The 24,928-nt window shown below is 43.5% G+C and overlaps 1 protein-coding gene across 3 annotated transcripts in view; it reads left to right on the forward strand.

Annotated features, from left to right (window-relative positions):
* LOC118402704 (molybdenum cofactor biosynthesis protein 1-like) overlaps positions 1 to 24,928 on the forward strand; it is a 48,607-nt gene that overhangs the window by 16,561 nt on the left and 7,118 nt on the right. For 2 of the 3 annotated variants that reach the window (XM_035800890.2, XM_035800906.2), the window contains exons 4-9: positions 3,754 to 3,918; positions 7,123 to 7,184; positions 7,824 to 7,935; positions 9,065 to 9,177; positions 16,692 to 16,802; positions 18,305 to 18,425. In XM_035800890.2, coding sequence (XP_035656783.1) covers positions 3,754 to 3,918; positions 7,123 to 7,184; positions 7,824 to 7,935; positions 9,065 to 9,177; positions 16,692 to 16,802; positions 18,305 to 18,425 — 684 coding nt within the window. Of the gene's footprint in view, positions 1 to 3,753; positions 3,919 to 7,122; positions 7,185 to 7,823; positions 7,936 to 9,064; positions 9,178 to 16,691; positions 16,803 to 18,304; positions 18,426 to 23,255; positions 23,610 to 24,928 lie in introns of those variants that run through there. The other variant, XM_035800899.2, reaches the window with a different exon arrangement.

Consider the following 24,928-nt stretch of genomic DNA (forward strand, 5'->3'; position numbering starts at 1 on the left):
GCAGACCCTATGCTGCTATCTGTGTCCTTGCTTGCTCCTTCCTTTCCGGTGAGGCTGACCAGAGAGAGGGGACACAGTCTTCCACCTGATGGTGAAACTCGAGTCGCACTGTTCGAAACGCAACAATTCATGTTGTTCCTTTGACCAGAGAAAGTTAAATAATCCTTTTATGTTAAAATAGACTAGACGAGATGTTAAAAAGAAAAAAAATCAAGGCTATCGATGCACTACTCATTCATTGCAGCTGCAGTGCGTGTGGAAGTAGAAGCACGTTTTGTAATAGTGCTGCATAAAAAGTGTTGACGGCCTCCTGAGTGGCGCAGCGGTCTAAGGCACTGCATCGCAGGTGGAGTTATTATAGGAATAATAGGACTATTTCTCTCTATACCATTTGCATATCATATGCCTTTGACTATTGGATGTTCTTATAGGCACTTTAGTATTGCCATTGTGACAGTATAGCTTCCATCCCTCTCCTCGCCGCTACCTGGCCTCAAACCGGGAACACATCGACAACAGCCACCCTCGAAGCAGCGTTACCCATGCAGAGCAAGGGGAATAACTACTCCAAGTCTCAGAGCGAGTGATGTTTGAAACGCTATTAGCGCGTACCCCGCTAACTAGCTAGCCATTTCACATCGGTTACACCAGCCTAATCTCGGGAGTTGATGGGCTTGAAGTTATATACAGGGCTGTTCTTGAAGCACAGGGAAGAGCTGCTGGCAAAACGCCCAAAAGTGCTGTTTGAATGAATGCTTACGAGCCTGCTGGTTTCTACCATTGCTCAGTCAGACTGCTCTATCAAATCATAGACTTAGTTATAACATAACACACAGAAATACGAGCCTTAGGTCATTAATATTGTCGAATCAGAAAACTATCATCTCGAAAACAAGATGTTTATTCTTTTTTTTTTTTTACCCTTATTTAACTAGGCAAGTCAGTTAAGAACAAATTCTTATTTTCAATGACGGCCGAGGAACAGTGGGTTAACTGCCTGTTCAGGGGCAGAACGACAGATTTTTACCTCGTCAGCTCGGGGATTTGAACTTAGTATTGAAAAAAATGAAGTAAGGAGCAAGCACTGTATGCATATTATGTGTGCTAATCAGGTGCTGTTAGGTTACAGTATAATTTCTCTAATAGTTTGGAACAATGTAAACAACACCAAATACATTTATAAGCATAACGGAGAGTCTGTAAAGTAGTTTTCTTTTACAGGAAAGACTAATTAATACCAGTCGCATTCATTCGTAAATGCAATTTACAATTTGGAACGGTTTATTGTTTACGCTAATTATTCAAGGGTCGCTTTATTTGATTTAACCCTTGTATGGTGTGCTGGTCTGTGGGACATTTTCAATGTTTACTAAAAGAGAACCTGAGACTCATTTGCCTTGGCTCATTGGAACATTTCTGGGACCTTTTAGTTCAGGTCATGACACTACATGTTGCGTTTTATATTTTTGTTCAGTATACATGTCAGATAAACCAAGCCTGCTACAATTATAAACCTCTGTTTTTCTCTTGTAATTTTATCAGTTTCTGTATAATTTTTCTGTTTGTTCCTACTAAATGGCAAGAACCAATAGCTATGATTGTGACTTAAAGTGAATGTAGTGACATTGGTCTGTGGAGTGATCTAAGATTTTGTATAATCTTCAGTTATATATGATTCATAAGTTAACTCCCCTTGCTGGCGAGAGAGGCTTGTAAGTGTTTGAGAGGCAAGGCTCATGACTGTCTCGCTCTCCGCGTGCTTTAAACTTAATGAATCATGTAAGGGGAATGGATATACTATGCCATGACTGTGTGTTGTATCTTGTGATATGATGGCCTACCATTGCTGTTACCGACCAATCATAACTCTATTGAAGTGCTCACATTGGGAAGAATCATCATCCAAGATACACATTCATTGATACAGGATTTACACAATAATGGTTGGTCATTTTGAGTTCAAGTTGTTAGAGGTGCTTTTCAGTAGATGTCATAACGGTAGGCATTGGAATCCATTTATTTTCCATGAGGTTTGTGGGGTTAGGACAGTGCATCTACAAGATGTGATGTCATCAAGGGAAAGGCCTAAAGGGGAAATTGCACAACAGAAGCCAAACCACATCATGGCGAAAAGGCAAATTGAGCGTGTCTAAACTGGATGTTCTGGTAGGGATGGAGTCCATGTGGACACAGCTCACCAGTGGTCATGTGCTGATCAAATGCGTGACCTTTTCCGATTGGCACCGTGACATCAGCAGACATGTCTACTGGCACTTTTCTTTTGAGGTAAAAGGTCATCCCAGGGTGTCTAAGGTAGTGTTGAGGGACGTTGCTCCTAAATCAAATCAAATGTATTTATATAGCCCTTCGTACATCAGCTGATATCTCAAAGTGCTATACAGAAACCCAGCCTAAAACCCCAAACAGCAAGCAATGCAGGTGTAGAAGCACGGTGGCTAGGAAAAACTCCCTAGAAAGGCCAGAACCTAGGAAGAAAACAGGCTATGAGGGGTGGCCAGTCCTCTTCTGGTTGTGCCGGGTGGAGATTATAACAGAACGTGGCCAAGATGTTCAAATGTTCATAAATTACCAGCATGTCAAATAATAATAATCACAGTAGTTGTCGAGGGTGCAGCAAGTCAGCATCTCAGGAGTAAATGTCAGTTGGCTTTTCATAGCCGATCATTAAGAGTATCTCTACCGCTCCTGCTGTTTCTAGAGAGTTGAAAACAGCAGGTCTAGGACAGGTAGCACGTCCGGTGAACAGGTCAGGATTCCATAGCCGCAGGCAGAACAGTTGAAACTGGAGCAGCAGCACGGCCAGGTGGACTGGGGACAGCAAGGAGTCATCATGCCAGGTAGTCCTGAGGCATGGTCCTAGGGCTCAGGTCCTCTGAGAGAAAGAGAGAATTAGAGAGAGCATACTTAAATTCACACAGGACACCGGATAAGACAGGAGAAGTACTCCAGATATAACAAACTGACCCTAGCCCCCCGGCACAAACTACTGCAGCATAAATACTGGAGGCTCTGAGAAAGGGAGGGTCAGGAGACATTGTGGCCCCATCCGATGATACCCCCGGACAGGGCCAAACAGGAAGGATATAACCCCACCCACTTTCTCAAAGCACAGCCCCCACACCACTAGAGGGATATCCTCAACCACCAACTTACCATCCTGAGACGAGGCCGAGAATAGCCCACAAATATCTCTGCCACGACACAACCCAAGGGGGGGCGCCAACCCAGACAGGAAGATCACGTCAGTGACTCAACCCACTCAAGTGACGCACCCCTCCTAGGGACGGCATGAAAGAGCACCAGTAAGCCAGTGTACGTGCATGTTTGTACGGCAGGACCAAATCAGAAAGTTAGGTAAGAGCAAGCCCATGTGAGGCTTTCTAGGTTAGCAGTAAAACCTTGAAATCAGCCCTTGCCTTAACAGGAAGGCAGGATGCTCCTAGATGCTAATCTGAGGTCAGTTTATGGTTAGAATTGGGGGAAGGGAAGCTGATCCAATAAACTTTACACTAGAGTGTCTGAAGTCTCCGTGGGTGTGTGAAGTGGGGCTTTGTGGTTGATCTTGCAAATGATCCCCAAACCCCATCTTGTGATATGCATGCTTAGCCAGTCACACCCACTTACTTTGTAGTCAACAGTGTTCAATTCAACCAGGAATTGTATGCCATTTGTCACTGTGCTGTATCACAGCTTCAGTTTATCATCTGTCTGTTTGTCCATCTGTCTGTCCAGCGGAGCTGAGGAAGTTGGAGGGCCTGAAGACCATTGCTGTGACCACCAACGGTATGAACCTGGTGAGGCTGCTGCCTAAACTGAAGGAGGCTGGTCTGGACCTGCTCAACATCAGCCTGGACACCCTGGTGCCGGCTAAGTTTGAGTTCATCGTCCGGCGGAAAGGTAACCCACCTTCCCCATAACCTATAGTATGTTGCCTGGTAGCCATTTTGTGCCAAAACGAACATTGTTGTGGAAGGAGCCAATGTATGCTCAGCACCTATTTCAGCGACTGGAGCCAATGTTAGGATTGACGGAGGGGCAGAGCTCAGGGAGGCAGGTTCCTGCGAGTCAGGGACAGATGGAGTAGACCGGCTGAGGAATGAGAGCAGCAGCACACAGGAAAATGAAAGTCAGAGCCAAACCTCTTACAGGTACACTGGTCTTTCACTGTTGGGCTGACTAGTTTCGTTGTCCAGAGGGATATAGAAGATGTGGGAAAGCTGTTCTTCCTGTATATCTCTGTCTCCAAATGAGGTAAATGTATGTTGTATTGACAACCGTATAAAAAACTCATCAAGTAGGGATGAAGTTACTTTACTGTTGTGTGCTGGCTTTCATTTAAGTTTTCTGGAATTTCTGTTAGGGCTACACATACTTACAGTATATTAGTAAAGTATGAAGTGAGGGACACAACACATTCACCATGGACAATTTAGGGTTTATTGATAAGATAAAAAAGGGAAGTGCACAACAAAAAAGCCTGACATTTTCCGTGCACATTTTGAAAACTCAACGGTTGAGCCCTATTCACCTCATGTAATGAGGAAACTAAACTAAAAGCTAACATGCATAAAACATTTGTCTGACCCTGCGGTACATAATGTGATACATGAATGATTTAACATGTTCAAATTACTCATGATCACAGCACTTTCATTTTTTCAACCTGATACATTTTTAAACCATATAATGGAAATGTTCTTGACAGAATTGTATTGACCTGTAAGATTTTCCTACATGACACTCAAATATGGTAATGCCCCCATCAGTGTACAGCAGCAACTTGATTTGCAAATAATTTCCATTGATATTGATTAGCTTCCTGTTTCAAAAGTGTAAAAGCCCTACCTCCTATAGTCAGTGCCTTTTCAAAATACCATTTGAAAACAACTTAGCTAAAATCAAGGTGTGGGCCAAATTAGCCATTTCACTTGAATCAGCCTGTTGAACACCCATTAAACTGTAACATGGCGCTATCAGGTAGAAGCGATTGCCCTTCCAATTAGAATCAATGGAATGGAAACAACCTACCCTTCACCTTTCCTCTGTGGGATTGTCTGAATCAAAACACAGGAAGAGACATTGATATCTCCGGTAGCGCTGGCCTTGGTAGTGTACGTTTCAACTGAAATGACACAAGCCTACCAAACGAGCTAAACTACTTCTATGCTCTCTGAGGAAAATAACCCTGAAACATGCATGAGAGCACCAGCTGTTCCGGAAGACTGGGCGATCACGCTCTCCGCAGCCGATGTGAGTAAGACCTTTAACCACGTCAACATTCACAAGGCTGCAGGGCCAGACGGATTACCAGGACTTGCACTGCGAGCATGCGCTGACCAACTGGCAAGTGTCTTCACTGACATTTTCAACCTCTCCCTGTCCAAGTCTGTAATACCAACATGTTTTAAGCACAGTGCCTGTGCCCAAGAACACAAACATAACCTGCTTAAATGACTACGACCTGTAGCGCTCACGTCTGTAGCCTTGAAGTGCTTTGAAAGGCTGGTCATGGCTCACATCAACACCATTATCCCAGAAACCCTAGACCCACTCCAATTTGCATACCGCCCCAACAGATCCACAGATGATGCAATCTCTAATGCACTCCACACTGCCCTGTCCCACTTGGATATAAGGAACTCCTATGTGAGAATGCTATTCATAGACTACAGCTCAGCGTTCAACACCATAGTGCCCTCAAAGCTCATCACTAATCTATGTGGTAAGGATAGGTAACAACACAGCCGCCACGCTGATCCACAACACAGGCTCCACTCATGGGTGCATGCTCAGTCCCCTCCTGTACTCCCTGTTCACTCATGACTGCACAACTTCAACACCATTAAGTTTACCGATGACACAACAGTGGTAGGCCTGATCACAGACAACAATGAGACAGCCTATAGGGAGACGGTCAGAGCGCTGGCCGTGTAGTGCCAGGACAACAACCTCTCAACGTGATCAAGACAAAGGAGATGATTGTGGACTACAGCAAAAAGAGAACCGAGTGCACACCCGTTGTCATCGACAGGGCTGCTGTGGAGCAGGTTGAGAGCTTCAAGTTCCTTGGTGTCCATATCACCAACGAACTAACATGGTCCAAACACACCAAGACAGTTGTGAAGAGGGCTCGACAAAACCTATTCCCCCTCAGGAGACTGAAAATATTTGGTATGGGTCCTCAGATCCTCAAAAGGTTTTACAGCTGCACCATCGAGAGCATCCCTGCTCGGCCTCCGTCCGCAAGGCACTACAGAGGGTAATGCGAACGGCCCAGTACATCACTGGGGTCAAGCTTCCTGCCAACCAGGACTTTTTTAACAGGCGGTGTCAGAGGAGGGCCCTAAAATATGTCAGACTCCAGCCATCCTAGTCATAGAATGTTCTCTCTACTACTGCATGGCAAGCGGTACAGGAGTGCCAAGTCTAAGTCCAAGAGGCTTCTAAACAGCTTCTACCCCCAAGCCATAAGACTCCTGAACATCTAGTCAAATGGCTACCCAGACTATTTGTATTGCCCCCCTCTTTACACTACTGCTACTCTCTGTTATCATCTAAGCATAGTCACTTTAAAAACTCTACCTACATACTACCTCAACTAACCTGTGCTCCCGCACATTGACTCTGTATCGGTACCACCACTGTATTTAAGTCTCGCTATTTTTTTTATTTTACTGCTGCTCTTTAATTACTTGTTACTTTTATCTCTTATTCTTATCCATATATTTTTTTAACTGCGTTGTTGGTTAGGGGCTCATAAGTAAGCATTTCACTAAGGTCCTGTTCTGTTCGGCGCATGTGACTAATAACAACTTGATTTGAAATTGCAGTTGGTCTCACGCCTTGAGACTGGATGGTTAAGCTTTGTCTGGGACGATTCCTCGTGTGACTTCACATTCTGGCGTTGGAAAGGGAGAACGTGGGGGGGATGAACCCATTTCAGCTTTAAGGGACTTACAAGGCACAATGGGTGACACAATGTGTCGTCTAATTATTGTGTCCTTGGCCATTTGGAAGGTGTTTAGAATAAAATGTATTACATAAGCCTAGTAGCCTATGGCTACTGCTCTTTTGTCATTGTTGCCTTCCTCTCTTTCCTAGGGTTCCACAAGGTCATGGAAGGTATTGACAAAGCCCTTGAGATGGGCTATAACCCTGTCAAGGTAAAAGATCCTAATCAACTTTGTTCATTTGCTGGTTCTTCCAAAGGTTGGAAGCCGTACTTGTCACGATGTTAGGTTCAGTGTGTGTGCATGTTTTTTTTCTTACATGTTTGAATGCATCAGATGGTTGGTTTGAGAATGTTGATACTCTTTCCCTATGGAAAGCTTTCCCTCCGTAGTGTTTTAATGCATGGTTTGTGTTGGTACTGCAGTCAGTCAAAACACACAGATTCGTGCAGTTTTGGCAGCTCTCTGGTGTAAGGTTTGTAGCTACTAGCACTGACTTTGCTGATAACTACTTTGTTGTACTTACTATTACTGTGATATGTGGTTGTGTAGCACATGGGGATGCATGAAACTTACTCCTCAGCCTGAAGTGTCCCCACTAGCTAGCTTTTCACATGGCGCCGACTAGTAAGACGCTTCAGGAGGGCGGTAACGTGTGTTAGCAAGACACAGGTCCCGAGTTCGCGCCAGGTATGGACTGAATCGGGAGGAAGCTGTACTCGCTACGCTAGCAGCGTGATGTCCTTTACAGTTGTCACCTATCTATCTTACGTTGAATGCACTAACTCTCACTCTGGATAAGTGTCTGCTAAATTGTTAATGTTGCTCACTGCTGCACACTGCTCTCTACAGGTCAACTGTGTTGTCATGCGGGGCCTCAACGAGGATGAGCTTTTGGACTTTGTGGCCCTGACAGAGAAGAAGCCTCTGGAAGTACGCTTCATTGAGTACATGCCTTTTGACGGTGAGTAGACCTTTCTTAAAGACCATTGCCACCACTGCAGAGCTGTGGTTGAGTGGTAACATTCCCTGTCACGTCAGAGTCCTTCTCTGACGTGACTGGAGACCGGAGTTTCAATCCCTGTATCCACCCTCCCCGCTGTTTCTACCACTTGCCCGTCTCCCTCTTTGATTACTGTCTGATTTTAAAGTGTCAAAATACAAAAAATGCACACTGCCAATGTTGCCATTTTACTGCATAGTCCAAGTTAGTTTTCTTGTAGACGGAGAACAGTCATCGTCTCAGTATTTTCAATTCCCTTAAATAGACTAATACTTTACTAATATTTCCATCATGATGGATTTTAAATTGCTGTAATTTTTAAATAATAACACCCTTAGCCATCTACCTTATATTCAAATTGTAGACCTCGTTTTACATAGGCTTATGTTTGTATGGGTTCAATGCAGTCTCACACTTTCAAATCAAACTATTATGAGTAATGTTCCTTACGAATAGGGTAACTAATGTGTTTATAATTGGCAGTTTCTAGAAATACTGAAGATAAAGCGATAGCACCAGTTTCTGTTAGCTAACCTCCTCGCTCTTGTTTTAAAAATAGATTAGACAGGGTGACAGAGGTTAGCATTTAAACCCTCACTCACCCCTTTTAGATACGTAAAAAAAATAGTCCTTCATTTTTTAATGTAAAATTATGATTTGATTGTAAATGCAAGCATTTCACTGTGTCGCTAATCAGCGATTACTTCAAGGAAGGCAAGAAAATGAACTGTCATCCAAACAGAGCCTAAGAGGCTTGAATTTGGTCTTCAATAGATATATCATCACTTTTCAGAAACGCATGGTAACCAACAGTTTTTAATGAAGAGTGAGAGTCTCATGACACGTACTATACAAGTTTATCCTCAACTAGACTTGGGTGCAAATAGATTTGGTTTTCTTTAGGTATGCTTGATTTAGCTTGCTCGGCCTCATTGAACCAATAGAACTGTCCAAAATGTGAAAAACCAAGCCCCCCTGGTGTGCCGGGAAGCACAATCAAGCTCACAAAGTATTTTGAGAGAAAATAAATAATATTTCAATCATGGTCTGTCATCCACTCCATTCTGTTGACCTCTGCTGCCTCCTGCAGGTAACAAATGGAACTTCAAGAAGATGGTGAGCTACCAGGAGATGCTGGACCGCATTAGACAGCAGTGGCCCAGTTTGGAACAGCTTCCACTCGGAAAGACGGACACAGCCAAGGTTCCTCTCTCTCCCCCCTAGCCCATTCAAATTCCAAAAGATAATCTCAAAATTATTAATCTGCCTCATCTCGCACCTGCGACTTGGCTAAATTAAATATTCAATGTGCCGGGTCCGCCCAGGAACAAATTATGATGACACGTTATCTATTTCTGCTACATCAGATATGCAGTACTTCCCACAGTGTGTGCTGGTTGCATTTATTAATTGTTTAGTTGACGGTGAGTCACATGGTTGTGCAAGCTAAATCAGATACTAATGAAAATGTCAAGATACAGTGATGCCTGAAAGCAAAGCTGGTCCCTTTTGTAATTATCTTGGTCCCAGATCTGTTTGTACACTTCATTGCTCACTGTCAAGCCAAACAGACTGGCACTCAGGCTAATGATCTCATGTACATGCGAACAGTATTCCCGGATAATACACTGCTCAAAACAATAAAGGGAACACTAAAATAACACATCCTAGATCTGAATGAATGAAATATTCTTTACTAAATACTTTTTTCTTTACATAGTTGAATGTGCTGACAACAACATCACACAAATGATTAATGGAAATCAAATTTATCAACCCATGGAGGTCTGGATTTGGAGTCACACTCAAAATTAAAGTGGAAAACCACACTATAGGCTGATCCAACTTTGATGTAATGTCCTTAAAACAAGTCAAAATGAGGCTCAGTAGTGTGTGAGGCCTCCACGTGCCTGTATGACCTCCCTACAACGCCTGGGCATGCTCCTGATGAGGTGGCGGATAGTCTCCTGAGTGATCTCCTCCCAGACCTGGACTAAAGCATCCGCCAACTCCTGACAGTCTGTGTTGCAATGTGGCGTTGGTGGATGGAGCGAGACATGATGTCCCAGATGTGCTCAATTGGATTCAGGTCTGGGGAACGGGCGGGCCAGTCCATAGCATCAATGCCTTCCTCTTGCAGGAACTGCTGACACACTCCAGCCACATGAGGTCTAGCATTGTCTTGCATTAGGAGGAACCCAGGGCCAACCACACCAGCATATGGTCTCACAAGGGGTCTGAGGATCTCATCTCGGTACCTAATGGCAGTCAGGCTACCACTGGCGATCACATGGAGGGCTGTGCGGCCCCCCAAAGAAATGCCGCCCCACACCATAACCGACCCACCGCCAAACCGGTCATGCTGGAGGATGTTGCAGGCAGCAGAACGTTCTCCACGGCGTCTCCAGACTGTCACGTCTGTCACATGTGCTCAGTGTGAACCTGCTTTCATCTGTGAAGAGCACAGGGCGCCAGTGGCGAATTTGCCAATCTTGGTGTTCTCTGGCAAATGCCAAATGTCCTGCACGGTGTTGGGCTGTAAGCACAACCCCCACCTGTGGACGTCGGGCCCTCATACCACCCTCATGGAGTCTGTTTCTGACCGTTTGAGCAGACACATGCACATTTGTGGCCTGCTGGAGGTCATTTTGCAGTGCTCCTCCTGCTCATCCTTGCACAAAGGCAGAGGGAGCGGTCCTGCTGCTGGGTTGTTGCCCTCCTACGGCCTCCTCCATGTCTCCTGATGTACTGGCCTGTCTCCTGGTAGCGCCTCCATGCTCTGGACACTACGCTGACAGACACAGCAAACCTTCTTGCCACAGCTCGCATTGATGTGCCATGCTGGATGAGCTGCACTACCTGAGCCACTTGTGTGGGTTGTAGACTCCATCTCATGCTACCACTAGAGTGAAAGCACCGCCAGCATTCAAAAGTGACCAAAACATCAGCCAGGAAGCATAGGAACTGAGAAGTGGTCTGTGGTCACCACCTGCAGAACCACTCCTTTATTGGGGGTGTCTTGCTAAGTGCCTATAATTTCCACCTGTTGTCTATTCCATTTGCACAACAGCATGTGAAATGTATTGTCAATCAGTGTTGCTTCCTAAGTGGACAGTTTGATTTCACAGAAGTGTGATTGACTTGGAGTTACATTGTGTTGTTTATAAGTGTTCCCTTTATTTTTTTGAGCAGTGTAGTTCATATCCCGGGTTAAGGTCTTATTTGGGAAGAGCTGTTTACACGCACCTTTGATATCCCGCTCACAAGTATCCATCTACTCATGAATAAACAGAATATTCCTAATTTAGGTTAATCTGGGTTAAATGGAATAAAAGCTAAAAATCTAGACATCGACTGAGATGTAGATTAATAGAATATTAACTTGAATATTAATGAACTAAAATATGAATTTAATAAAAATTTGCTGTAAAATTATAATTTTGTCTCGGAAAGATCAGTGGAGAAATCAAATCAAATGTATTTGTCACATACACATGGTTAGCAGATGTTAATGCGAGTGTAGCTTCTAGCTTCTAGCTTGTGCTTCTAGTTCCCGACAATGCATTAATAACCAACGAGTAATCTAACCTAACAATTCCAAAACTCCTACCTTATACACACAAGTGTAAAGGGATAAAGAATATGTACATAAAGATATATGAATGAGTGATGGTACAGAATGGCATAGGCAAGATGCAGTAGATGGTGTCGAGTACAGTATATACATATGAGATGAGTAATGTAGGGTATGTAAACAAAGTGGCATAGTTTAAAGTGGCTAGTGATGCATGTATTACAAAAAGATGCAGTAGATGATAGAGTACAGTATACACATATACATATGAGATGAGTAATGTAGGGTATGTAAACATTATATTAAGTGGCTAGTGATATATTTTTACATCAATTCCCATTATTAAAGTGGCTGGAGTTGAGTCAGTGTGTTGGCAGCAGCCACTCAATGTTAATGGTAGCTGTTTAACCTCTTGAAGCTAGGGGGCCGTATTTTTATGTTTGGAAAAATAACGTTCCCAAAGTAAACAGCCTATTCCTCAGGACCAGATGCTAGAATATGCATATAATTGACAGCTTAGGGTAGAAAACACTCTAAAGTTTCCAAAACTGTCAAAATATTGTCTGTGAGTATAACAGAACTGATATTGCAGGCAAAACCCTGAGAAACATCAAACCAGGAAGTGGCTTCTATTTTGAAAACTCCATGTTCCATAGCCTCCCATTGCTCCATATAAAGGGATATCAACCAGATTACTTTTCGTATCGCTTCCTCAAGGTGTCAAGTCTTCAGACATAGTTTCAGGCTTTTATTTTGAAGAATGAGTGTGAACGACCACATGGTGTTAGTGGATAGGTGGGGGCTCTCAGAGTGAATTGTGCGCAAAAGAGAAAGGTGGCCATTGTTACTCCCAGTCCTAGTGAAAATCTAACTGTCCCGGTTGATATATTATCGAATAGATATTTGAAAAACACCCTGAGGATTGATTATAAAAAAACATCTGACATGTTTCTGTGGACATTATGGATATAATTTGAAATTTTTGTCTGCGTTGTTGTGACCGCTCTTTCCGATGAATTCCTGGGCATAACGCACCAAACTAACAGAGGTATTTGGATATAAAAATATCTTTATGGAACATAACATATGGAACATAAATACCTGATGCTAAGTGTACTTATTGTTTTGTTGAGCGATTGATAAACTTACACAAACGCTTGTATTGCTTTCCTTGAGATAGAAGCTGTTTTTCAGTCTCTCGTTCCCTGCTTTAATACACCTGTACTGACTTCGGCTTCTGGATGATAGCGGGGTGAACAGGCAGTGGCTTGGGTGGTTGTTGTCCTTGATCTTTATGGCTTTCCTGTGACATCGGATGGTGTAGGTGATCTGGAGGGCAGGTAATTTGCCCCCAGTGATGCGTTGTGCAGACCTCACTACCCTCTGGAGAGCCTTACGGTTGTGGGCGGAGCAGTTGCTGTACCAGCCTGACACGATGCTCTCGATTGTGCATCTGTAGAAGTTTGTGAGTGCTTTTGGAGACGAGACTAATTTCTTCAGCCTCCTGAGGTTAAAGAGGCTCTGCTGCGCCTTCTTCACGACGCTGTCTGTGTGGGTGGACCAATTCAGTTTGTCCGTGATATGTACGTTGAGGAACTTAACTTACTACCCTCTCCACTACTGTCCCATCGATGTGGATAGGGGGTGCTCCCTCTGCAGTTTCCTGAAGTCCACAATCATCTCCTTTGTTTTGTTGACGTTGAGTGTGAGGTTATTTTCCTGACACCTCACCCTGAGGGCCCTCACCTCCTCTCTGTAGGCAGTCTCATCGCTGTTGGTAATCAAGCCTACCACTGTGGTGTCGTCCGCAAACTTGATTATTGAGTTGGAGGCGTGCATGGCCACATAGTCGTGGGTGAACAGGGAGTACAGGAGAGGGCTCAGAACGTACCCTTGTGGGGCCCCAGTGTTGAGGATCAGCGGGGTGGAGATGTTGTTAACTACCCTCACCACCTGGGGGCGGCCCGTCAGGTAGTCCAGTACCCAGTTGCACAGGGCGGGGGCAAGACCCAGCATCTCGAGCTTGATGACGAGTTTGGAGGGTACTATGGTGTTAAATGCCGAGCTGTAGTCGATGAACAGCATTCTCACATAGGTATTCCTCTTGTCCAGATGGGTTAGGGCAGTGTGCGGTGTGGTTGAGATTGCATCGTCTGTGGACCTATTTGGGCGGTAAGCAAATTGGAGTGGGTCTAGGGTGTCAGGTAGGCTGGAGGTGATATGGTCCTTGACTAGTCTCTCAAAGCACCTCATGATGACGGAAGTGGGTGCTACGGGGCGGGGCGGTAGTCGTTTATCTCAGTTACCTTAGCTTTCTTGGGAACAGGGACAATGGTGGCCCTCTTGAAGCATGTGGGAACAGCAGACTGGGATAAGGATTGATTGAATATGTCCGTAAACACACCAGCCAGCTGGTCTGCGCATGCTCTGAGGGCGCGGCTGGGGATGCCGTCTGGGCCTGCAGCCTTGCGACGGTTAACACGTTTAAATGTTTTACTCACGTCGGCTGTAGTGACAGAGTCCTCAGGTTTTGGTTGCGGGCCGTGTCAGTGGCACTGTATTGTCCTCAAAGCGGGCAAAAAAGTTATTTAGTCTGCCTGGGAACAAGACATCCTGGTCCGAGACGGGGCTGGTTTTCTTTTTGTTATCCGTGATTGACTGTAGACCCTGCCACATACCTCTTGTGTCTGAGCCGTTGAATTGTGACTCTACTTTGTCTCTATACTGACGCTTAGCTTGTTTGATTGCCTTGCGGAGGGAATAGCTACACTGTTTGTATTCGGTCATGGTTCCGGTCACCTTTCCCTGGTTAAAAGCAGTGGGTCGCGCTTTCAGTTTCACGCGAATGCTGCCATCAATCCACGGTTTCTGGTTTGGCAATGTTTTAATCGTTGCTATGGGAACGACATCGTCAATGCACTTTCTAATGAACTCGCTCACCGAATCAGCGTATTGGTCAGTCAATGTTGTTGTTGGAAGCAATGCGGAACATATCCCAGTCCACGTGACCGAAGCAGTCTTGAAGCGTGCAATCAGATTGGTTGGACCAGCGTAGAACAGACCTGAGTGCGGGAGCTTCTTGTTTTAGTTTCTGTCTGTAGGCAGGGAGCAACAAAATGGAGTCGTGGTCAGCTTTTCCGAAAGGAGGGCGGGGGAGGGCCTTATATGCGTCGCAGAAGTTAGAATTGCAATGATCCAAGGTTTTGCCAGCCCTGGTTGCGCAATCGATATCTGATACAATTTAGGGAGTCTTGTTTTCAGATTAGCCTTGTTAAAATCCCCAGCTTCAATGAATGCAGCCTCAGGATATGTGGTTTCCAGTTTGCAAAGAATCAAATAAAGTTTGTTCAGGGCCATCTGTGTCTGCTTGGGGGGGGGATATATACGGCTGTGATTATAATCAAAGAGAATTCCCTTGGTAGATAATGCGGTCGATATTTGATTGTGAGGAATTCTAAATCAGGTGAACAGAAGGACTTGAGTTCCTGTATGTTGTTGTGATCACACCAGGTCTCGTTCATCATAATGCATACTCCTCCGCCCCTCTTCTTACCAGAAAGATGTTTGTTTCTGTCGGCGCGATGCGTGAATAAACCAGCTGTCTGCACCGATTCCGTTAGCGTATATCGAGTGAGCCATGTTTCCGTGAAGCAAAGGACGTTAGTCTGATGTCCCTCTGGAAGCTACCCTTGCTCGGATTTCATCAACCTTGTTTTCAAGAGACTGGACATTGGCGAGTGGTGCTCGATGTGCCCGTCTCCGGAGCCTGACCAGAAGACCGCTTCGTTTCCCTCTTTTACGACGTCGTTATTTTGGGTCGCAGGCTGGGATCCATTCCGTTGTCCTGGGTGGAAGGCAGAACACAGGATCCGCTTTGGGAAAGTCATATTCCTGGTCGTACTGATGTTGAGTTGATGTTGCTCTTATATTCAGTAGTCCTTCCCGACTGTATTTAATGAAACCTAAGATGACCTGGGGTACCAATGTAAGAAATAACACGTAAAAAAAAAAATACTGCATAGTTTCCTAGGAACGTGAAGCGAGGCGGCCATCTCTGTTGGCGACCGGAAGTAGCATGTTATCTCTTAAATGTGAATGCGTGGTTAGGGGATCGCGTGTAACATGCTGTGCTGCACTTGCATGCAAGCAGTCTTATCAGAAACATGTTTCATCAGGTCAAATTTATGGCATTTTGCACAGGGACAATCTTTGCACTGTTTTGCAGTCATTGCGTTTTCTCTTTGATCCCTAAATGTCCTCACTCTGAGAGAGTAGCTGAATTGGAACTGACAAATGTACATTCATTCTATTGATTTAAGACATTAGTCTGATGAGCACTGCTTTATTCAGTCTTTTAGGGCAGAAGCTGCATCTAACTATAGACAAGTTGATGAGCAAATGGTCTACCAAATGTCGGAAATTATGACCATAAACATATCTAAATTAGGGGTCAAAGGAGCCTAAGCCGATACAGTCCGGTATAGAGTCTCGGTAAAATAAATGATGCAATTATTATGGTGGATTGAATGTGCGCAGACATCCTACTTTAAGTAATTTGTTTAACAACTTAGAATAAAACAATCACACAACACCCATGATACTATGCTAAACTAAGCCTGCGCAGACCGCAAAAAACAACAGTAAATGGGTATCCCGTCTAAGATAAGCATATCGCAGGCGTCTTATCTGGGTTTATAACCTGGATAGAAGCTTATTTGGGTTATTGTAAACGGGATATGATGTTTGTCAACTTAAAAACAGAATACTCGAGTATCCCGAATAATAACGGGATATTGGTGTGCATGTAAACGTGGTCAGTGTCTGTTCCAAATGACCTTAGTATAACAATCACATATCCTTTCCTGAACAGATGTGCTATATAAAAACTTAAAGAACAGAAATTCATAGTCCTTACATATTTTTATTTATTATCCGAAGGATAGGCGCAGATGCGCAGGGAGACAGAGTAAAGCGATGAGGAATGCTTAAGGATCATACGAGGATCGAATGTATGGGGTTACGTAGATGAGGGCGTTACCACACTACCAACTTGCGCTGTAAAACCAGACAGTTCGACAGAAAGCAGGCTGGGACTAAGATTACCTTTTAACCATGTTCTTACGATCTGTTCTCTGCTCCTTAGACATTTAAGGTGCCAGGCTTTCAGGGCCAGGTGGGCTTCATCACCTCCATGTCGGATCAATTCTGTGGCTCCTGCAACCGACTACGCATCACGGCAGACGGCAACCTCAAGGTGAACAGCCCTTGTGCGCATGTAGACAGTGAAGGGGTGACTGTGGGGGTGTGTGGATGTTTGTGTACGTACATAATCGCACACACACGCAGACAGACACAGTCGCCCGTGTGTGATTACGTACATCAGGGTTCCCCAAGTCTTGGGCCGAATTTTGCCTGTGTGGTTTTATTTGTCACCCCAAGTTTTCTGAGCAAATTGTTTTTTTTGTATGCACTACCATTCAAAGGTTTGAGGTCACTTAGAAATGTCCTAGTTTTTGAAAGAAAAGCACATTTTATGACCATTAAAATAACAGCAAATTGATCAGAAATACAATGCAGACATTGTTAATGTTGTAAATTACGATTGTCGCTGGAAACGGCAGCGTAGCCTAGTGGTTAGAGCGTTGGACTAGTAACCGGAAGGTTGCGAGTTCAAACCCCCGAGCTGACAAGGTACAAATCTGTCGTTCTGCCCCTGAACAGGCAGTTAACCCACTGTTCCCAGGCCGTCATTGAAAATAAGAATGTGACTTGCCAAATAAAGGTTTAAAAAAAAAAAAAAAAAAAAAATCTTGATGGAATATCTCCATAGGCATACAGAGGCCCATTATCAGCAACCATCACTCCTGTGTTCCAATGGCACGTTGTTTGCTAATCCAAGTTTATCATTTTAAAAGGCTAATTGATCATTAAAAAACCCTTGAAGTTATGTTAGCACAGCTGAAAATTGTTGTTCTGATTAAAGAAGCAATAAAACTGGCCTTCTTTAGACTAGTTTAGTATCTGGAGCATCAGCATTTGTGGGTTCGATTACAGACTCAAAGTGACCAAAACACTTTCTTCTGAAACACGTCAGTCTATTCTTGTTCTGAGAAATTAAGGCTATTCCATGTGAGAAATTGCCAAGAAACTGAAGATCTCGTACAACGCTGTGTACTACTCCCTTCACAGAAAAGTGCAAACTGGCTCTAACCAGAATAGAAAGAGCGAGAGGCTCCGGTGGACAAGTACATCATAGTGTCCAGTTTGAGAAACCGATGCCTCACAAGTCCTCAACTGGCAGCTTCTAGGCAGAGTTGTAAAGAAAAATCTTAAGATAGGCAAAATTTTTAAAAAGAACAGACACTGGACAGCGGAACTCTGCCTAGAAGACCAGCATCCCGGAGTCGCCTCGTCACTCTTGACTTTGAGACTGGTGTTTTGTGGGTACTATTTCATGAAGCTGCCAGTTAAGGACTTTGTTTCACAAACTGGTAGTGCACTGGGGTCTCCCACTCTTTCTATTCTGGTTAGAGCCAGTTTGCACTGTTCTGTGACCCCAAACTTTTGAAGGCTTCTTAGGGTCAATTTGCAGTCTTAAAAATAGATTTTTGTATTATGTTATTGGCCCGCGGCTGAATCTAGATGATCCCTGATGTACTTGCATCAGTTGTGTGTGTTAGTTACTCGTCCTTTGTTCTGTCCCCAGTGTGTGTGTGTGTGTGTGTGTTAGTGACTCCACCTCTTTCCCGTCCCTAGGTGTGTCTGTTTGGGAATACGGAGGTGTCCCTGAGAGACGTTCTGCGCTCTGGAGCTTCTGACCAGAAGCTGCTGGATATCATTGGCGCCGCCGTGGGCAGGAAGAAGAAACAACATGCAGGTAGTAAGAGCACTTTACCTTGGGTATATTCATTAGTGCACACCGTAGCAAAACATTTTGCAATGGAATACTTTTTTGTCAACAAAAAGGAGTGTTTATTGGACAAGTCCCTCCCCATTTAATTCTTAGTGAATAATAATTAGGTGAATGCTTAAATATTTCCTTATATTTATTGATTGTTATATGCATTTGTTTTATTTTATATATTTTTAAAAATGCATATCCCACTCCAACTGAGACACCCTCAGAGAGTGGGGTCACGTCCAGGGTCTGCCAATATCAATGCCGCAATTAAGGTTAAGTGCCTTGCTCAAGGTGCACGTCAACAGATTTTTCACCTTGTCGGCTCGGGATGTTTCAGTTACTGGCCCACTGTTCTAACCGCTAGACTATCTGCTGCCCCAGGTTTATTACTACTCTGTTTAATTAGAACCTAACTGTGCATTATCAGAGTTAAAACTAACGGACAACTAAGAAAAGCTCAAACCAAGTTTATTCACCCAATGTGTCAAACAGCTGAAAAGACAAAGCACCAGTATTTTTACCCCCTGTTACAGTCTCTTCCTTTTCTCTAAACACTACATCTTTGTTGCTTGTCAAGAAGTTAAGTGATGTGAGGAATGAACTGTTCCTTCTCCCTTCATGTTACCTGAACTGACCTCGGCCCCCATTCCTCACTTATCCACCCTCATCAGTGACCGCAACCATGTGATTGCCTTTTCCCTTACTTATTAACATTCACCTGGCTCTTATCCAACCTCACCATATACATTCCTCCTACATATAACCATTAACTTCTGGTGGAGCATGTATTTCAAATTACAACCCAACAGTTCCTCCTATTTCAATAGTAATTCCCATACTGTTCAACATCATAAACTTTGAAATTATTTGTAAATAAACAAAAGGATGAACAAAAAAATAAGACGTTAACATTCAGTTAATATATTTACACCACTGAGACTTATGGCCTCTGATCTATATTTACACTATGTACACTCTTATTTCCCCTTTTCTTCGGACAACTGATAATGACATTTCAGCTGAAGTTTTAACTTTCCTCCTGGTTTCTAAGAGAGTGATAGCACAAGACCTTAAAAGCAAAAAGAAACATACAACATAACAAGTATTAATAATGTGCTAAGCTATGCATAATTATATATGCAAAGACAAACCAAAGTTTGATGATTCCCATTATCTCTTCGCCTGACTCTGGCTTTGGAATAATTTTCTGCTGGGTTCCACAAAAATGAAGGCCCCTAAAAAGATCACTTTCACCAAGTCTTTGCCCTGTCCGGCAACAGGTTCCAAGAGGTGTTCCCATGCCATGTCATTTTCACTTCGCTCCCAAACTCCTCCTTCCTCATTGGCCACCCGATTGGCGTATTGCTGCAGAATGCTATGGTAGCCATGCTGTTAAGTGTGCCTTGAATTTTAAATAAATCAGTAACAGTGTCAACAGCAAAGCACCCCCACACCAACACACCTCCTCCTCCATGCTTCAAGGTGGGAACCACATGTGAAGATCATCCTTTCTTGGCCCAAGCAAGTCTCATCTTATTGGTGTCCTTTTGTAGTGTTTTTTTGTTGTTGCAGAAATTCGACCCTGAAGGCCTGATTCACAGTCTCCTCTGAACAGTGGATGTCTGTTACTTGATCTCTGAAGCATTTATTTGGGCTGCAATTTCTGAGGCTGGTAACTAATGAATATATCCTCTGCAGCAGAGGTAACTCTGGGTCTTCCTTTCCTGTGGAGGTCCTTATGACAGCCAGTATCATCATAGCGCTTGATGGTTTTTGCTACTGGACTTGAAAAATCTTTCAGTTCTTGACATTTTCTGGGATTGACTGACCTTCATGTCTTAATAATGATGGACTGTCGTTTCTCTTTGCTAATATGATCTGTTCTTACCATAATATGGACTTGGTATTTTACCAAATAGGGGCATTTTCTGTATACCACCCCTACCTTGTCACAACTGATTGGCTCAAACACATTAAGAAGGAAAGAAATTCCACAAATGAACTTTTAACAAGGCAACTGTTAATTGAAATTTATTCCAGATGACTACCTCATGAAGCTAGTTGGGAGAATGCCAAGAGTGTCATCAAGGCAAAGGGTGGCTACTTTGAAGAATCTCAAATATAACATTTATTTTGTTGGTTACTACATATGTGTTATTTCATAGTTTTGATGTCTTCACTAATATTCTACGATGTAGAAAATAGACAAAATAATGAGGTAGGTGTGTCCAAACTTTTGACTGGTATTATACGTTTCAACATCATTGCCCTCAGAAGATGATATCCCAACAATGCTACCAAGGGTAACCCCTGCTGCTACTAACACTGTGTACTTCAAAATACTCCTCATTTGCGCTATAGTCCAGTTCCATGCTGCATCTTTCAGCACTACTACTGCTCCTTCAGCCACTGTCCCTACAGCGACTGCTGTGAGAATATCTATTGCATTGAATCTGTCTCCTGCTCTTCTATTGCCTTTGTGGTAAACTGCTAGATCTAGGACTGAATCTTTCAGGTTCTCCCTACCTCAAACTTTTACAGATGCACAATTGAGAGCATCCTGATGGGCTGTATCACCGCCTGGTACGGCAACTGCACCACCCTCAACCACTGGTTTCTCCAAAGGGTGGTGCGGTCTGTCCAGCGCATCACCGGGGGCAAACTGCGTGACCTCCAGGACACCTACAGCATCCTATGTCACAGGAAGGCCAAATAGATCATCAAGGACATCAACCACCCAAGCCACGTCCTGTTCACCCCAACCCTGTGTGAACACCCTCATTACAGTGTAACCTTCGGGTCCCAACGGTTGATAAGCAGCCACCTTCTGACACTTTCCGTTTACCGTCACTCAGTCCCAATCTTCTGGGAGATATGTCAAGTGTTAGCTGGCTGTTATGAATGGGGGAGATATTAGTAGCGTTGGAAGACTGGCCAACCTTACAAAACTCTGAGTCACATGTTTCTTAATCACACTCTGCAAGAGATGTGATGCTATTATTACAGCAAACTTCCCCTTCGGTGATGTGGCCTCCTGTATACAGGGATCTGTGTATTTTCTTTTAAGCTTTGTACCTTCTTTGACGAACCCCTCATTGAAAGTTGACAATAGTGTCTGAAATGACAACACTATCTCTGCCACTCACCATGATCTGGGTATGTGTGACATTCAGTTTGACTTCATAGTAGTCTCTATATTGTACACAGTTAGCTGTCCTTCCTCTACTATGAGCTATCCCCTGTAACAATATACATAGAGAAGTGGTATCGTTTCCCAGAAACTCTTACCCACTTCCTTAATTTATTAGCCACACAAATATCCGGCCGTCATATGAAATTCTGCTTTCCCAATTCCCTGTAAGGTTAAACCTTTGGTTTTTGAGACTCCACAGAATACACTGATGTCCATCCTGCCAGACTCTGCAGCTTACACCCTTATGCAAACATTCTGTCTCAAACACATACACCTTGCTTCCGGCCACAAATACATTTGCACATTAATCATTAATCATTCCATCTAACCCATAACACGTTAGTTACTACTGCTTCTCTACTTTTATATAATTATAAACATACTAAAACATTCAAGTCAATTTCCAACAGTCCCTCTGGATCAATGATCATTCTGATGTTCCCACGACACTTAGAAAACATATTGACTTGAACAGGGAAGAAAATAATTTCACACCACCCTTAATGCCAATGAGACTGAGGAAAGAACCTTCCATCCGTTCTGTTTTATGCCAATGGGATGCTAGTTTCCTTCATTCTCGGCTGTCAAAGCAAGACAGACTATGAGCCTTGCACGTAATTAATTGTACTGTGTCGCCATATGTATTGATGCACTTTAGGATTGTGATAACATGGTAAAACTAAACCCCTACTATCAAGTACATCATGGTTAGCTCAAGCTATCTAGTGGGTTCTCTAACCTCCCTCTCAGAGGTCACTAAAAGATGAGGTTTGAAGGAAGGAAAACACTCCCTAGACTCAATCAATTTGAGCAGTGCACCATCCCCTCACTTTGTGCTCTCCTCCTTTTGCTCCTTTCCAAACCATAATTTAAACATTTGATAATTTATCCAACCCAAATGTAGAAAGTCTAAACTTGAAGCATTAAGGACTGTCAATCACTCAAATTCAAGACCTCCAACTTCACACACTACACTGTCCGAATTTACATTTACAAACAGGGAACACATACAGGCATGTTAACAACAGATCGGTATCTCAATGCACATGAATTTCCCAGTATGTAGACCTCCAAAATCAACCTGATAGCCCAAATAAACAGTTTAGAGCAGTGGTAACCAACCTTTTCGAGATCACTTTCACAGTCAAAAAGCAAGCTGAGATTACTGCTCAGTAGTTTTTGTTTACATTAACCTCACACAAACAGTTTTGTAAGAATGAGGTTTGGGCAGTAGGACAAGTACATTATCACATATTGGCTATATGACTGGCCTGCAAATATTTCTAATCAGACCATATTATATTTCAAAACTCGTGCTTTGATAACAAAATAGATCAGTTGGTTTAGCACTTGAGGCACTGTGGAGCATGAATTAAAAATGATTAGCTTTTATATTTAACTGGACTGATGGTACCTGCATCTGGTCAACGAGATCAAATCACGACGTCAGTGATCTTCAGGTCGAAAAGTCGGAGCTCTGGAAAGATGCCCGAGTTTCCAACTTGGAATTCCGAGTTCAAAGCGATTTTTATTTTTTTTTTTTTTTTTTTTTTTTTTTTTTTTTCTCCCCAACCTCCTCTCACGGTCCCTGCTCTCTCCTTCCTTTCCTCCAGTGAGACTGACCAGAGAGAGGGGACACCGTCTTTCACCTAATGGCAAAACTCAAGTCGCACCACATCTGCCTCATGCACAAATTCATGTAGTTCCTATGACCGGAGAAAGTTAAACATTCCTGAATATTAAAATCGATAACAATAATAAAATGCATGGCTATCAATACTTGGCTACTCATTCATTGCTGCTGCAACCCGAGAGGAACTATGGAGAAGCGGGTTTTGTAATAGTGTTCAATAAAAATAGTGACCGTGCTGAATATGAACTTAAACATGAACTCGCTCATAAAAACAGCAGCTCTTTGCTGTATTCGTTGAGTCTCTCTGTGGTCATGGTTTTAAAAGTAATTACATCTTACATAGGCTAGTATTCTATTAAACTTGGCTGTGGCCAGGGTCATGGAACTTGGCTGTAGCCACGGTGATTTGAGCTATCTGATTGTGCAGCGCATTAAGTGCACTCGATTTAGTCACAGATTTGCAGTTCCGCCGGGAAGGTGGAGTTTGTCTCATGGGAACACTTTGCTACCCGGTGTGCAAGACTGTTGAATCAAGTGCACCTATCGGCAACAGCTCAACACGATTTAAAAAAATGGAGCGCCATCCTTTATCGTTTGTTGGCTTTGCTACATAAATATTTGGTGATCGCCCGGTTGGCGGCCACTGGTTTAGAGCAACCCTAAATCAATTTCCCTTTCATTCCCGGCACACTTCTTCTGGCGTATCTTCATTTTCTTCTTCAAATAGCATTACAGTACGTATTCCCAACGGCACATACGTTTCATGCATATCACAGTTGATGGCCATTGATAATGTCCTGATTTCAATAATCAATTTTTCCCAAGCCAATGAATCTTTCACCTGAGCAGTACCACCATTCTGTACAGTCCATCCTGTCTGGTCCTTTTTACCACCAGTACACCAGCAGCATGAGAGGTTTGGACGTGATCTCTCTCTATGCTCACTCCACATACTCTGTCTCAGGCTGCACTTCTGCCGCTCGCACACAGGTTGCTGGCTCGGACTCAGGTCTCAGCAGTAGTGGTGCAGAACAGGGCTGTAGTGAACACCATTTCTTCAGCCATTTGGGGGGGGGTGAAGCTCACACTGTTCTCGTCGTATTATTCCTTCCATGCATATAGACCATCAGTAGTCACTATCGCCATAACTTCGAGAGATCAGACCAAAACAACAGTTTGAGGCTTTTCTGATTCAGAAAATCCAAAACTATTTACCATGTGACAAATTATTAGCTAATACAACATTCCTAAGACTAATGTCAAAGAGCATACCGACACACTGTTGAAACCATTTTCCAAATTGGCTTATTCTCCCTAATCATACTGGCGACCTCACAACAGAGTTACCGGGTCAGGGAGTTAGAGAGCTAACCCTTAGGGAGAAATCCCGACCATACAGCAGACCCAATCTAGTGAGATTTGTATCACGACAAAAACAAGATCCCAAAAAATAACAGCTACACACTTCTTCATAATATACTTCAATCTCATCCAATGTGTCTCCTTTCTAGTGAGGTTGATCAGGCCCCACCAAAAAGTCAGGACTAAGGTCGTTCAACCCCATTTAAGTATTTTCTTTCCCTGTACTTCAGAAACCATTTAAAAACATTTCCATCATTCTGCATACCCAATATACAATTCAGAAGACTGATT

This window comes from Oncorhynchus keta, chromosome 2 (genome assembly GCF_023373465.1).
Source record: "Oncorhynchus keta strain PuntledgeMale-10-30-2019 chromosome 2, Oket_V2, whole genome shotgun sequence".
Taxonomy (NCBI): Eukaryota; Metazoa; Chordata; class Actinopteri; order Salmoniformes; family Salmonidae; genus Oncorhynchus; species Oncorhynchus keta.